Raw genomic sequence first — 16,022 nt, 5'->3', positions numbered from 1 at the left:
CCCTCAGTAATACTAATTTACTATAGTCAGCTTCCCCCTCAGTAATACTAATTTACTATAGTCCGCTTCCCCCTCAGTAATACTAATTTACTATAGTCCGCTTCCCCCTCAGTAATACTAATTTACTATAGTCAGCTTCCCCCTCAGTAATACTAATTTACTATAGTCAGCTTCCCCCTCAGTAATACTAATTTACTATAGTCCGCTTCCCCCTCAGTAATACTAATTTACTATAGTCAGCTTCCCCCTCAGTAATACTAATTTACTATAGTCCGCTTCCCCCTCAGTAATACTAATTTACTATAGCCAGCTTCCCCCTCAGTAATACTAATTTACAATAGCCACCTGGAAATGATTGGATTCTGTACTTTGCTGAATTCCAAACACAGGAACCTTCCACCTGGCTTCAAAACCCGATATGCTTCCTGCAGCACCTGGTGAGAGGAAAAGAGTCAGTCAGTGTCAGAGTTTTCTACACAGATACTTTTTTGCACTGTCAAGACATGATGATGGAATCTTTACAGGACATTTGTATGCAACAGACAAGTTGCAGTAAAACAGAATTTTAACCAAAGGAATATTCAAAAGGTGGGAATAAACTATAGGCTTCAGGCAAAAACGCACTGTAACTTAACTCCAAAATAACACGCAGCACTTTTGTTGGTAGGAGTGGGAAAGGGAAAGAGAAGGAAAATGACAGACATAGCTTCTCCATCAGAATTGATCACAATTTAGTCACAGGTGATACTTTGCATCTACTCACGTGATCAATATGAGTAACATTTCTAATTCCAAATGCAATTGTATAAACATCAAACTTGTCATCGTCAAATGGCAGCTCTTCCGCATTTCCCACCACCCAGGACAGGCCTGCAATGAACAAACAACCAGAGAACAAGTGTGAGCATTCAGAGAGTAGATCCTTCGAATCTTCTAACAGCCAGAACATATTCCGTCAGACCAATCATCCCCACAGACAACTCGGAGCAGAATGGAGAAATAAACCAGGATTTCCATTCTGACTGCAAGCTGGTGCTCGAATGTGCACTTGTGGGCAGTAAGTGAGAGCAGGACCAAGTTTATCTCTGCACCCAGTTAGTGGCACTCAGTCTAGACTCACGTGTAGTAGAGATACTGGAGAACAGTTAGCACTCCAGCATGAATCAGAACCTTTAGGAGCGAGTAGAGGGCAGAATGTTTGGGGGCGCGGGGGAAGCGAAGTCTAAATATTATGAAAATACGATTAAGTATATAAATAAAAACAGGCAGTTTATTACCATCATATTGTGTCAGTTGCTGACGTTCTTACTTCACTAGGACCCCGCAAAAAATGAGTTTGCGCAATGGCATGTGTATTCATCCCAACACAAACTGTGATCCAGGCTCCTCTTCAGCCACAACAACTTATTATATTTATACAGCACCTTTAATGGAGAAAAACATTCCAACATACTTCACACTGATGTAATCAGAAATAGACGGATGCCAAGCAATGTTCCCTCTAATTTTTTTTTCCTGCGCGGGCACTTGAAATTTAGCAGCCACGCATGCACAGTATCTCTTCCAGCAGCAGTGGAGGGGAGCACTGATGCCAAGCAAAGGGAGGTATTAGGAGGGGTGATCAAAAGCTTGGTCAAAGAGGAGGGTCTTAAAGGAAGAGACGAAGGTGGAGAGAGGAAGGGGCTGAGGCAGGGAATTCCAGAACATATGGCATAGCTAAAGGCACAGCCGCCAATGATGGGGTAAAGGGAGGGAGGATGCACAAGAAGCCAGAATTGGAGGAATGGGGGTGGAGGGTTGTAGAGTTGCAGGAGGGTACAGGGAAGGGTGAGGCCATGGAAGGATTTGAACAGGATGAGAACTTTAATTTTGAGGCACTGGGAGATGGCACCCAATGCAGGTCAGCGAGGAGAGGAGTGATAGGTGAGCAGATCATCACCTGCACATTGTGGCACAGAACAAAATGGCAATTTGAAATGCAGCATCACTGAGACAAATGGGATGTGGACAAATTAAAGTCAAATTTCTATTATTGAGATTGGTTGAGCAGCCATTTTGTATGACCAGCTATTTTAAATATCACTATTTTCATGCCAAACATTTCTTTTTCCATCGAAACTGTGGCAAAACCCTGCCAAAAAACCCAAATTTGTCAAAGCTCTGAATGTTGCTCCAGATTGGGAAGGCCCTTCTAGCAGCTCTTTTGTATTCCAGGGCAGAACACAAAACACCTTGTTGTGCGATAGCCTCTGACCTCTATCACAGACTTCCTCATTGTTGTGCAGTTTATTAGTACTACTGACATAGGAATTGCCGCACAGAAGGAGGCCGTTTAGTCCACCGTGCTTGTGTCAGTGGTAGCTATTCAACTAGGTTTAGTCTTCTTCAACATTCTGACCTCTAGATATGCCATTCCACATGCTATTCCTCCTCCCTACATCTTCATTGTGTTGCAACTGAGACTTATCACACACTCTCCAACTCTAACTCATTCTTTCCCAGGATCTCAACTGTGGAATTCCTTACCTCACTCAGTTTTTTTCTTCCTGTTACTACCCAAGCTTGGCATTGACTGATCACTAGTTCAGATTCATCTCTTCACTTTTACTCTTTTCAGCCTTGTCCTGCACTACCACTTGGGCCTTCTGGTTCCACAGTTTAAGAAAAAAACACTTTACTGAAGCATAGGGGAGTTAAAAGAACTGCCACTAGCTTAACAGAGACCGAAAAGCAGAATGCTTCAATGCAGTTGTTATACATTGTTAATTATACAATATAGCCTCAACTTTTCAATCTCTTTTCAAATACACCAGCAACAGTACAAGGAGGTCCCTATTGACTTTTCACTTCACATCCAGTGCGGAGGAAAATATCACATCTTTTAAGTATGACCTACCTTCAGTATAGTTCAACTGTTCTGCCTTTTGCCTTCCAACCTTTAACATTTCCTTATTAATGTCACAGACGACTGCCTTTGATCCCAAATCAGAATCGGATTCATTCTGCTGTTGATAAAAATCACTGATTTGTTGCCATGATGTGCTCTGGTAAGATTTCATCGCTCGACGACTCTGTCTTTCATGCCGCGATCGTACGTAATCCATAAACCTGAAGGCTATATCCCCTGCAGATATACAAAGCAATTTTATTTCTTTTACAATGACTTCCCCAAGGTCTTAGCTGTAAAGTACACTCCCCACCATGGAACAGAGCCCTGTAGACCTAGAAAGTACCAGGTTCAATCTCCAGCCTGTGCACAGCTAAATGATCTGGGCCACGCTGACGATAAGGGTACAACAATCGACCCAGTGTCCCTGGACTGGCGGAGAGAGAAAAAAAAAAATCAGCCAGTCCTGACTGCTATTTAGTATCTTCTGCTGAGTGCACACATTGTCAGCAGGGAGGATTGGCTGTCATGTCCCCTTGGGTGAATAGTTTCCCGACACTCTACAGGCTCACACATGGAGGATAGTGAGGCAACGGAAAACAGTGGGTCCCCAAGGATCCGCACTCCAGCGAGAGTCAGCGCATTAGGAAGAGAAACTTGTCACCCAGAGTATAATTTTTAAACGGACAACATATATGTTACTCAGGTCAGCGATGAGTCATTATCATAATACTGAAGGATTTAATGTCAGTGTGACACTGGTCATACCAGAACGTTGCTTTTGTTTTTTTATTTCCAGAATATACATACAAGGATAAAAATACCTGGCAGTCTGGTTAAACAGCTTCACAGCTGACTATAAATCACAGGAGCAAAGCTGGCGTTATTTTTAAAAACATCACTGCTAAACTCAAGTCAATTTACCCATGAAAATTTAATAGATAAAAATAAAAATCGAAGTTTTGGAAAGCTGCCCTCATGTCTCAGTCGGTATCTCACTCCATAGCGTGGAGATGAACTGTACGGACCAGGAAGGTTCGACTCCCCTCCCCAAGTCTGTGACACGAGTTGATCAAAGCTGGAGCAGCAATAGACAAGCAACTGCTGACCTCAGTATGCCTGGGTTGGGGGTGGGGGGAGGGGTGCGGGGGGGAGAAATCAGGCTTCTTGCCCCTGATCAATGTCTCCTGCTGGAGGTGTAGACCTGATATGAAGACATGGTCAAGCTTGGTTGTGATGCCCTATATGGTTGAATACATGAAGCATCGTCAATTGGGCGAGTACTGGAGGGCGGTCAGTACTTATGAAATCAATTAGGAGCAAAAGGAAGAACGTTGGGGGGAGGGAGAGGAGAGAGAGAATCTGGGGAAATGAATGTTTTCTAGCTTTCTTACAATTAAGTAACAGGCATGCCAACTGTAACTACACAATACAGTAGAAGGTTTCATAACTTGGGAGAAAGTGAAAAGCTGACAACAGTACAATACCGGTGGGCACACCGCATTCCACAATATAATACAAGTGTTTCAACAGCAGATTATCGTTGAATAAACGATGACTCTTTTCCACAAAGTACTTGACAGATAATTGCCAATGGCAACTCCTGTATTAGCTCGCTAAACAAACTGGGAAATGTTCAAATACATCAAGTAGACTTCAACAAAACAATAATTCTGAGCACCTAGCTTTGGTAGGTTTATTGCAGGGCCGGCCCAAGTGCTGCAGCTGTAATGTTTGCTGCTTAACTCAAATATCAGGAATAAAAAATTCAAACCGTACAAAATATCTATCACATTTACACCAGAAACACTTTCGTCAAACTAATTGCCAACTTAAAAATTAAAAGGAAAACAAATTCTTAGTCAGACCTGCACAATCTAACTTTGTATTTCATTTTCATTTCAAACATTTATCAATATAAAGATTTTTGGGAGCAGGGGAGGGGGGAAAGAACACATGAGCCTTGAATTTGCGGTCGGAGGCTACCCGCGGGGAAATGCCTCCAATCCGCAAAGAAGATCCACGTCTACCCGGGGCCTCAGGATCCACGGTGACTCACGCTCCTGGGCCCCTCCGGGTACACGTGGGTAGAGGCTCACGTATCCCAGGAGCGCACGCGGTTCGGCATGCCGGCCCAACGTATGAAAGTAGGGGGATTCCCATTCATGCTTATGGGGATTCCGTATGCACAGAATCCCCATAAGCATGAATGGGAATACCCCACAAAATACATGTACATATCAAATAAATTTTAAAAAATTACATATTTAAAATTCATTAAAATGCCATTTAATTAACTATTTAAAATAAACATTTTGGCCTAGAAATTCAGTTGTTAGCGCCAGCCGCTAGCGCCTTAGGAGAAGTGGGGCGCTAAGCGGCTTGCGCCCGGGCGCGGCGCAATCTGCGCCTCTCGCGAACTTCACTCAAGATTTAGCGGCGGCGCTAAACCGCAGTGCCCACTCAGCTGCGCGCGCAGATCGTGACGTCATTTCATGGTGCAACGCCCTTGGTGCGCCCCAAACTGGAACTTCAGTGGCGCCGCCCTTCTTTGCGCCTGGCGCCTCCAGCGACTGGTAGAGGGGAATGGTTCCCAGTCGCTGCAGGGCGTGGGGACGCTATTTAAAGGGGACTCCTCCTGCATTATAAGTGGCAGCCATTTTGTGCCAATCCTTCTGTGAGAGAGACGAATATTTGGAGAGAGACAAAGGCAGAGAGCTTTCTGCTTTGACTCAGCGCTCGCACAGGTACTTCTAGCTTCAGGCCAGAGCTTTGCACTTGGATTTCACTTTTAGCGCCATAGCCTTGAGTCACCACATATAATGGGGGCTGCAATGGGTGGAAACGTTGGCTTTCTGCATTGCATTCAAAGGGATCAGAGACGCCGTGAGAGAGTGCCAGTCATGGCCAGACAGAGAAGGGTCAACAGGCGTCGGCACAGGAGGCCTTACCCACCCAGGGTATACCGCCAGCAGTTCTCATATCTGAACATGTCTGAGGAGCAGTGTGTTCGGAGGCTGCGATTCAGAAGGGCGGTGGTCACTGAGCTCTGCCACCTGCTTCGCACAGATCTGCAGCCACAGCTGAGGAGCAGTATGTTTCTGTCGGTGGCAGTGAAGGTGACGGTGGCTCTCAACTTCTATGCCACTGGCTCCTTCCAATCCGCTACTGGGGACATTGCCAACATCTCCCAGTTCGCGGTACATTGCTGCATCCGCCAGGTGAACAATGCCCTTTTCAGAAGGAGACGTCAGTACATCTCCTTCCCCATGACCCTGGACAAGCAGCAAGAGCGTGCAATGGGATTTGGAAGAATAGCGGGCTTCCCCATGATCCAGGGCGTAGAACTGATGAACCAGCAATGGTCAGGCCTTGCTTCAGGGCTGCAGTGTGCAGGGCATGGCAGCCAAACAAGTCGACCCTCCCCCTTTAAGAGCTGACCGGCGCCAGCGTGTCTGCCTTCATTCAGAAACTCACCGCACCTGCGCTGCGCCCGCCCTCGGTGTTAGCGCCTCGGCAAGCCGGCTTAGCGCCTTATGATAGTTGTGCATCGCCTGCTTTAGCGCAGCAGCAACCTCTTGGGGCGATGCAACTGAGTATCGGCGAAGGTGGCGCTAAGTTGCGCCGGGTGCTAAATTTAGCAAACGCCCGGCTGTAGCGCCCCAAACGTGGCTATACTGAATTTCTAGGCCTTTATTTTTTGAAAAAAAAATTAAATGTTTTAAAGGGGCTAAAATAACCTTACTTTATTGCACAGGTTTTTTAATGTTTAAATGATCGAAAAAAAAATATTTTTACATTCAAACTCTTACGCTGGTAAAAAGCAGGCTTTATGCCTGCTTTTACCAGGCGCAAGAGTTTCACGGGCATTCACTGTGCCGAAATAGCCCAACTCTCTGCCCACGGATGCCCTTTTCCCGGGGATGCACTGGATCTGTCAAGATGATTCTTGACAGATCGCAAGTTCCGTGTTTTCGCGCATGCGCTTTGCGTGTGAAAACCCAGAACTTGCGCGGCCCTTACAGGCGCGTACGCATCTCGTACGCACCCGTAGGGGCCGCAAATTACGGGCCATGATAATTAGAGATGTGGAAGGCCAATTGGCTCATCTTGATTCATCCATCCAGAGTGATCCTAATGCCACTCCAACAATCACAACTTGCATTTATATAGCGCCTTTAATGTAATAAAACATCCCAAAGTGCTTCACAGGGGCATTATCGAACAAAATTTGACACCAAGCCGCATAAGGAGATATTAGGGCAAAGAGATAGCTTTTAAGGAACGTCTTAAAGGAGGAAAGAGAGGCGGAGAGGTTTAGGGAGGGAATTCCAGAGCTTAAGGCCTCGGCAGCTGAAGGCACGGCCACCAATGGTGGCGTGATTAAAATCGGGGATGCGCAAGAGGCCAGAACTGGAGGAGCAGAGAGATCTCAGAGGGTTGCAAGGCTGGAGGAGATTACAGAGGTAGGGAAGGGCGAGGCCATGGAGGGATTTGAACATAAGGATGAGATTTGTAAAATCAAGGCGTTGCTCACCAGGGACTAATGTAGGTCAGCGAGCACAGGGGTGATGGGTGAAGAAGACTTGGTGAGAGTTAGCATACGGACAGCAGAGTTTTGGATGAGCTTAAGTTTCTGGAAGATGGGAGGCCGGCCAGGAGTGCGTTGAAGTCAAGTTTAGAGGTAACAAAGGCATGGATGAGGGTTTCAGCAGCAGAAGAGCTGAGGCAGTGGCAGAATGGGGCGATGTTATGGAGGTAGAAGTAGGCGATCTTATTGATGGCGCAGATATGTGGTTGGAAGCTCCTCCTGGGGTCAAATACGACAACAAGGTTGCGAACAGTCTGGTTCAGCCTTAGACAGTTGTCAGGAAGAGGAATGGAGTCGATGGCTAGGGAACGGAGTTTGAGGCAGGGACCGAAGACAATGGCTTCGGTCTTCCCAATGTTTAGTTGGAGGAAATTTCTGCTCATACAGTACTGGATGTTTGACAAGCAGTTTGACAATTTAGAGACAATGGAGGGCTCAAGAGAGGTGGTAGTGAGGTAGAGCTGTGTGTCGTCAGTGTACACGTGGAACCCGACGTGTATTCGGATGATGTCGCTGAGGGGCAGCATGTAGATGAGAAATAGAACGAGGCCAAGGTCAGGTCCTTGGGGGACTCGAGGTAACGGCATCGCCTTGTTTCTGAAATCATTCCAGGGTTTCTGCCTCTACTGTGTCTGGAAGTTTATTCCACATGTTGATTGCTCAGGAATTTCCTGACATCTTTCCTAAAAGCACCGTTCTCTAGTTTGTTCTATTCCCACATTTAATTTGAAGTAATATTTTGAGTTTATCCGTAATCTAACATACCTCTATAAAGATAATTTCTCAGCCGCTTTCTTTTCAGGTTGAAAGACATAAGTTTCTCCAGTCTTTCCTCACAACTCAGACCCTTGACAACTAGGGATCAGCCTCATGGCTTCTCTGCACTGGGTCCAGTGCTTGAATATCTTGTTCCTTGAAGACCAGAATGGGACGCAGTATTCAAGGTGCGGTCTGACTACAGCTCTATAAAGTTTGATGATCATTGCATCCTATGGCTTATATTCTATTGTTTTAGCTGTGAATTCAACATCCTATTGCTTTTGTTGATCACTGCTCTGCGTTAGTTGGACAGATTTAGCATCGAGTCTACCAAGACTTCTAGGTCTCAATTTCATCTTTAGCTATTTCAACATCATTCATAGAGCATGCATTTCTTTTGTTCCCCTGTGTGTAGCACTTTATATTTGTCTGCATTAAATTTCACCTGCCATCGTTATGCCCACTTACATATCTTGTCCAACTCATTCTTTTTTCCCTGAGCTGCCGCTTCTGATTCCACTCTCTCCTCCGTTGGCATCAACAAATTTGACCACTTGGCATTGAGTTTCTGAATCCAAGTCATTTAGGTAAATTAGAAACAGCAGTGGTCCCAGCACAAGCCCCGAGGCACCCCACTCAGTATTCCCATTCTAACACTACTCCTCTCTAACGAGTACTCGTTGCTCCCTACCCTTCAACCAGTTTCTTATCCATTCCTAGGGGTTGCCCTGAATCCCACAGCCTTGAGTGTAATGAATTGTGTGGAACCTTGTCAAAAGCCTTTTGGAAGTCAAGATAAACCACATCATTGGGATTGCTACAATCCACCTGGGTTGTCACTTTCTCAAAGAAGGTGAGGGGGTTGGTCAAGCAGGATCATCCCCATCCGAATCCATGCTGACTGCTGTTAACTAAGTTACTGTTGTACAGATCATCCTCACGCTTACTCCTGATAATCAGTTCCATTATTTTACATGGAATGGAAGCAAGGCTAATGGATACATTTTTACTTTCTCTCATTGATTAAGCTATTCAGTGCCACATTCAATGGCAAGACAAGATCACCACTGGGGACAGAGAGACAATCACAGCCTGGTCACTACACTGCAGAAAATGTTGATGATTCTTCTTGTTTGTTTAAAACATCAAAGACTCAAGTGTATTCAGGCTCAGGCAAAGGAAGGGGGCGGAACGATCAGGATTCACAGAATCTTCTCATACTCCTAGCAGTCTGGAGAGCATAGGAAAAGATTACTGACTGTACCTGTCCCTCCAGCCACATCAAGCAGTTTCGTCCCTGGCAGTGGGTTCATCGTATGAAGAAGCGCATCCTTCCACAACCTGTGAATGCCGAGGCTCATGGCGTCGTTCATGATATCATAGTTTTTGGCAACATTTTTAAACACTTTGTAAACTAGAATTGAAAATAAAACAGTGTACATTATTCCACAATGAACAGCACATCACAAGCAGAAGTTCAACTAAATTGTCTTTGAGTCCTTGTGAGGACTGAAAGGAAAACCTGCATTTATAACATCGGAGAAATGTTACAAAATGCTTCACAGCCAAAGAATTACTTTGAAGTGCAGTGGCTATGTTACTTGGCAGCCATTATGCACATAGCAAGATCCCACAAACAGCAATGAGATGAATAACCAGTTCATCTTTATTTAGGTGGTAATGGTCCAGGGAGGAATATAGGCTGGGGCACCAGGAGAACTCCCTGCTCTTTGTTGAAGGAACTTGAACATCCACATGGACCACCAGAGCTGGCCAACTGGAACTCATTTTAACATCTCATCTGAAAGATGGCACTTCTGAATGCTGCACTCCCTCAGTATTGCATAGGGGTGCCAACCTAAAATGATAGGTTCAAACTCCTGGCATGGGGCTTAAACTCATACCCTTCCAGCCCAAAGCCAAGAGCGCTACAACAGAATCAAACTGAAAACAGGGAAACTAGGAACATATTAAAGTCCACAAAAAGGTATAGAAAACATCTTCTGACACTTTCGCATGCAAGTCAGACAGTAACAAGATAGTTAATAAACTGAATGTTCACACAATGAGGTTGGGTTTACAGCATGGATGCAAATATTAAGACATGATTTTAACATCTCACTGAAGCAGAATTTCAATCCAGTGTTTCTATCTCCATCAATGTTAGTTATTTTAGGTTAGCTGGTATTCACAAATATAAATTTTCTTTCCAAAATATGCAGACACATGCAAGATTTCTTATTTCAAAAGGACTTTTGATTTCTTCCTCCACCATGGCTGAGCGGAGTGGATAACCCGCACCATGTTTGGTAGTGAACCATACAGACCAAAGCTTCGATGTTTGTGTTGAGTTTGCTAAATCTCAGCCAGGGGTACAGAGCCAATCTTAACCTGTGAGCTAAGAAAGGGAAAAGTTTGGCTATCGGGTAAAGATAGAGCTCGGCTTCACTATAGCTCTCCTCCAATCAAATAGGTGACTGAGAATCGCCGTCCAAGCTAAGAATTGTTCATAGAATCATACAGCACAGGAGGCCGCGATTCGGCCTACTCTGACTGTGCTGGCTCGCTGAAAGAGTTACCAATTAGTCCCACTCCCTGCTCTTTCCCCATAGCCCTGCACTTTTTTCCTTTTGAAGTATTTATCCAATTCCCCTTTGAAAGTTACTATTGAATTTGCTTCCACCTCCCTTTCAGGCAGTGCATTCCAGGTCATAACAACTCACTTAATAAAAAGAATTCTCATTTCCCCCCTGGCTTTTTCCCCCCAATTATCTTAAGTCTGTGTCCTCTGGTTACTAACCCTCCAATCAGTGGAAACAGTTTCTCCCTATCTATTCAAAACCCCATATAATTTTGAACATTTCTATTGAAATCCCAGCTTCTCCAGTCTCTCCACATAACTGAAGTCCCTCATCCCTGGTACCATTCTGGTAAATCTCCTCTGCACCCACTCCAAGGCCTTGGCATGCTTCCTAAAGTGTGATGCCCAGAATTGAACACATTACTCTAGTTGAGGTTTAGCCAGTTTACCATAACTTCCTTGCTTTTGTACTCAATGCCTCTACTTATAAAACCAAGGATCCTGTTGCTCTAACAGTTTTATCAACTTGTCCTGCCATCAAAGATTTGTGCATGTGAACCCCCAAGTCTCTCTGTTCCTGGAACCCCTTTAAAAATTTAGGTTTATATTGCTTCTCCTGATTTTTCCTTCCAAAATGCATCACTTCACACATCTGTGTGTTAAATTTCATCGGCCATGTATCTGCCCATTTCACCAGTCTGTCCATCTCCTCCTGAACTCTGCTACTATCCTCCTCACTGTTTACTACATTTCCAAGCTTTGTGTCATCCACAAACTTTGAAATTATGCCCCTATACCCAAGTTTAGGTCATTAATATACATCAAAGAGACCCGGGGGGCTAGGGGGAAACACACCATTGTATAGGCCCCTCCAGTCTGAAAAACAACCGTTCACTACTACTCTCTGCTTTGTCTTTCAGCCAATTTCATATCCATGCTGCCACTACCCCTTCAATCCCACGGGCTTCACTTTTGTTAACAAGCTTATTATGTGGTACTTTTTCAAACTCCTTTTGAAAGTCCATTTACACATCAACTGTACTACCTTAATCAACCCTCTCCGTTATTTCACCGAAGAAGTCAATCAAGTTAGTCAGACATCATTTGCATTTAAGAAATCCATGTTGGCTGTCATTAATTAACCCACGTTTTTCCAAGTGACAATTAATTTTGTCTCAGATTACTGTCTCTAGAGGTTGCCCCACCACCAATATTAGGCTGACTGGCCTCTAGTTCCCTGGTTTAACTCTCCCCTTTTTTGAACGGGGTGTACTCTTCTGGTTTTGGATGGTTAAACAAATGAACTGTAACTAAAATAACTTTAAGTAAAACTTAACAAATTAAATTGAAATTTAATTGGCCGGGGAGATGATGCACTCCAGTCCCCGCGGCGCCCACCGGTCGCGGAAGGCCTCGAGCGTGCCGGCGGACACCGCGTGCTCCATCTCCAGGGCCACCCGGCGCGAACACGGCCGCGGAAGGCAGGCAATTTGAACGGGGTGTATTCTTTTGATTTGGTGCTTAAACAAATAAATTGTAACTAATAAAACTTTAAATGAACCGTAACAACTTAAATTAAAATTGTGTTGGTCGGGGCGATGATGCACTCCAGTCCCCGCGGCGCCCACTGGTCGCGGAAGTACTCAAGCGTGCCGGCGGACACCGTGTGCTCCATCTCCAGGGCCACCCGGGCGCGAACACGGCCGCGGAAGAAAGGCAGGCAATTTGAACAGGGTGTAACTGTACAATCTTCCAGTCCTCTGGCACCACTCCCATAGCCAAGGAGGATTGAAAGATTGTGGCCAGAGCCTCCACTATCTCCAACCTTACTTCCCTCAGCAACCTAGAATGCATTCCATCCGGGCCAGGTGACTTTTCTACTTTGAGTGCAGTCAACCATTTTAGTATCTCCCCTTTATCTATTTTAATCCGATCCAATTTCTCTACCATCTTCTCCTTCACTGTAACATTGGTAGCATCCTCTTCTTTAGTAAAGACAGATGCAAAGTACTCATTTAGTACTTCGGATATGCCCTCTGCCTCCACAGGGAGATTTCCTTTTTGTCCTTTATTGGCCCTAACTTTCCTTTGACTATCCTTTTACTCTTTATATGTTTATAAAAGACTTTAGTGCTCCCTCATACATTTTCTTTGTCCCTCATTTCCTTTTTCAGTTCCCCTCTGCACCCCCTATATTCAGCTTGATTCTCTGCTGAATTATGAACCTGATATTTATCATAAGCCTCCTTTTTGTTTCATTTTAATCTCTAGATCCATTAGTCATCCAAGGAGTTCGAGTGTTGGATGCCCTTCTTATCCCTCTCATAGGAATGTGTCGAGTCTGTACCCGAACTAGCTCCTCTTTGAAGGCCTCCCATTGCTCATTTACTGTTTTACCTGCCAATCTTTGTTTCCAATCCACCTGGGCCAGATGCCTTTTCAACTCATTGAAATTAGCCTTCTTCCAGTGGAGTATTTTCACCTTGGATTGTTCCTTCTTCCTTTCCATAACTACTCTAAACCTTGTTTTCATATCTTCACACTCTTCCCTTAGAGAAGTGTGAAGCAGCTAAAGGAACCACAGGCTGATTAACAGTCTGCGGCTCCTTTCTATGTGATCACGTTCGTAGCAGCCAATAGGATGGTTAGTCTCTACTGAATTATGAACCTGATATTTATCAGGGTTTTATGGGCTCCCACATCCCATATATTGGGGGTGGGGGAGGGGTATAATCCACACTCTCAATGTATTGTGGGAGCACCTTCTTGCATCAGACAGACTGCAGCAGTTCAAGAAGGGGGTCCAACACCACCACCACCTCAAGGGAAACTAGGGATGGGCAATAAATGACAGCCTTGCCAGTGACGCCCATACCCCAAGAATTAATTTTTCAACCTGGTGGGAAGGTAGCTAACCGAAGTTTGGTTACTGTTATGACTCTGCTGCTGACATTGTCATAATTTTTTTTAAAATAACATAAGAAATAGGAGGAGTCGGCCATACAGCCCCTCGAGCCTGCTCTGCCATTCAATAAGGTCATGGCTGATCTTTGACCTCAATTCCACTTTCCTGCCCAATCCCTGGATGCCCCTAGAGTCCAAAAATCTATCAATCTCAGCCTTGAATATACTAACGACTGAGCATCCACAGCCCTCTGGGGTAGAGAATTGCAAAGATTCACAACCCTGAGTGAAGAAATTCCTCCTCTTCTCAAGTCTTAAATGGCTAACCCGAGACTATGGCCCGAGTTCGAGACGCTCCAGCCAAGGGAAACAGCCTCTCAGTAGCTACCTTGTCAAGCCCTCTCAGAATCTTATGTTTCAGCTGTCAGTACTGTTTCTGTTACTTGGAAAGTCCTGTTTTTTAAATTAGAGTATGTTACCCTCTAGTTCATCCCCACCCCCACAGCTATTCATGATCTTAAGAGCACCTGCTCCCACTCCTCTGCCAAAATGATTCTGCACCTTCTGCAGGTGATGATTTGTACATTGACAATGCAAGATTAGGGAATCCAGAGAGGGGAGGAGGAGAACAGCAAGGAAAATAGTGCCACAAATTTCCCAAAGACCATCAATGTCACTGAGTGATGCCGAACATGATTTATTTCCAGCACAGTGGGTCACACAATTGCTTCCTTCCTACCCCTCCAAACACATCCATCTATTTCAATAGCAAAATACTGGAAATCTGAAATAACAGAAAATGCGGGAAACACTCAGCAGCTCAGGCAGCATCCGTGGAGAGAAACAGAGTTAACGTTACCTCTGTTTTTCTCTCTCCACGGATGCTGCCTGACCTGTCGAGTGTTTCCCGCATTCTGTTCCATCCATTTGTTTACATGCGTTACGCCATCTAATGGCCTGGTCAGGAATAATCAAACTCATCCACCAAGACAACCAGATATGAAGTACGAGTTACTAGAGCACCTCAATTAAAAGCAATTTCCCTGATTCCCACCCCTCCTCCTCGCCTGAAGGCCTTCTCTGGTGTTAGGGTACAACGGCCTTATGGTACCTCGCCCAAGTAGCTACCCTTTATACCTGAGCCGTATGAAATCAATAGATGTCAATGTGCGATGCGTCTCAGCTAAAATCCAACACTTCTAGCACGGGAATTCTGGAAAGGAAGTGGCCGAGTCCGAACAGGAAGAGAAAGACGGGTCATTGGACAACGAGCAGGCGCAGGACTCCTAGTAAATGTGCCCTTCACCAACCCAAGACACTGAGGTCAACTGCAGGAGCCTGGCTGCCATCATCGTTTAGATCAGCTAACTTTCCCGGTGTGTACGGCTCAGCTACTCTCTGTCACTAGGCCCGTCAGATACTGACACCGAGCAACATCAGGAGACTGGAAGGCACATCACAGGCTCACCAGTTACCACCCAAACCTCCCAGTCCCAGCGCGGACTGAGCCTCCCGCCCTCACACTCGCACCTTTCTCTGCCTTTTCCGACTCGGACACGGTCTCGAAGCCGAAATGAGTTTGCTTTTCCTCGGCGTTGCCAGAATGAGATCGGACAGAAACGCAGGCCGCAAGATTGCGCCTGCCAGGTGTGAAGAGACCGCAAGGGTCAGCGGCGAACGACCTTAGTAACCGACAGGCAGCCATCTTTTCACTGAACCGCCCCTCGAGTGCTTCCGCTTCCGGGGCAACCAGCACCGCCACCCGGGTCCCTCTTTTAAAAAGAACCTAGTAAATGAAACAAATAAACTGTAATTAAACCTCTAAAACTCTAAATAAACCTTAGCAAATCAAATTAAAATTTGGTTGTCCAATCCAATTATGCACTCCAGTCCCCGCGGCGCCCACCGGTCACGAAAGTGCTCGAGCGCGCCGGCGGACACCACGTGCTCCATCTCCAGGGCCACCCGGGCGTGAACATGGCCGCGGAAGAGAGGGAGGCAATCTGGCTGGACGACCCCCCGCCACCCGGGTCGCGTGAGATTGCCCCAACCAGCTGTAACTGGGCCTAGGTTATACAATCTGTGCAGTTAGCTCTGCTCCAATATACCAACAGACTGCAATATCAACTAAATGTTAGCATTGAGATCTTAAAGGACGAGACAGATTGCAAACCCATTTAAACACTTGGGGTTGTGTTTATTTTTAGTAGTGAGATACAACAAAATTTATAAACCAAAATGACTGAGTGAAAATGAATCTCCCAATTTACATCAGTCTGATGTTCCATCTTTTGCTAGTT

General features: G+C 45.4%; 1 protein-coding gene across 1 annotated transcript in view; it reads right to left on the bottom strand.

The window, feature by feature from the left end:
• coq5 (coenzyme Q5, methyltransferase) overlaps positions 1-15,491 on the bottom strand; it is a 28,456-nt gene extending 12,965 nt beyond the window's left edge. Inside the window, exons 1-5 of the mRNA XM_085961852.1 lie at positions 15,253-15,491; positions 9,502-9,651; positions 2,897-3,124; positions 764-870; positions 346-434 (exon numbers count right to left, since the gene is read on the bottom strand). Of these exons, the coding sequence (XP_085817978.1) occupies positions 346-434; positions 764-870; positions 2,897-3,124; positions 9,502-9,651; positions 15,253-15,427 (749 nt within the window). The 5' untranslated portion in view covers positions 15,428-15,491. The remainder of the gene's footprint in view (positions 1-345; positions 435-763; positions 871-2,896; positions 3,125-9,501; positions 9,652-15,252) is intronic.
• Between the last annotated feature and the right edge of the window lie 531 nt (positions 15,492-16,022).

Source organism: Somniosus microcephalus, chromosome 19, assembly GCF_052327205.1.
Source record: "Somniosus microcephalus isolate GS21.2 chromosome 19, FLI_Smic_1.0, whole genome shotgun sequence".
In the NCBI taxonomy this organism is placed as follows: Eukaryota; Metazoa; Chordata; class Chondrichthyes; order Squaliformes; family Somniosidae; genus Somniosus; species Somniosus microcephalus.
The sequence above is the reverse complement of the archived record's forward strand: the minus strand, read 5'-3'. Positions and strand labels throughout refer to the sequence as shown.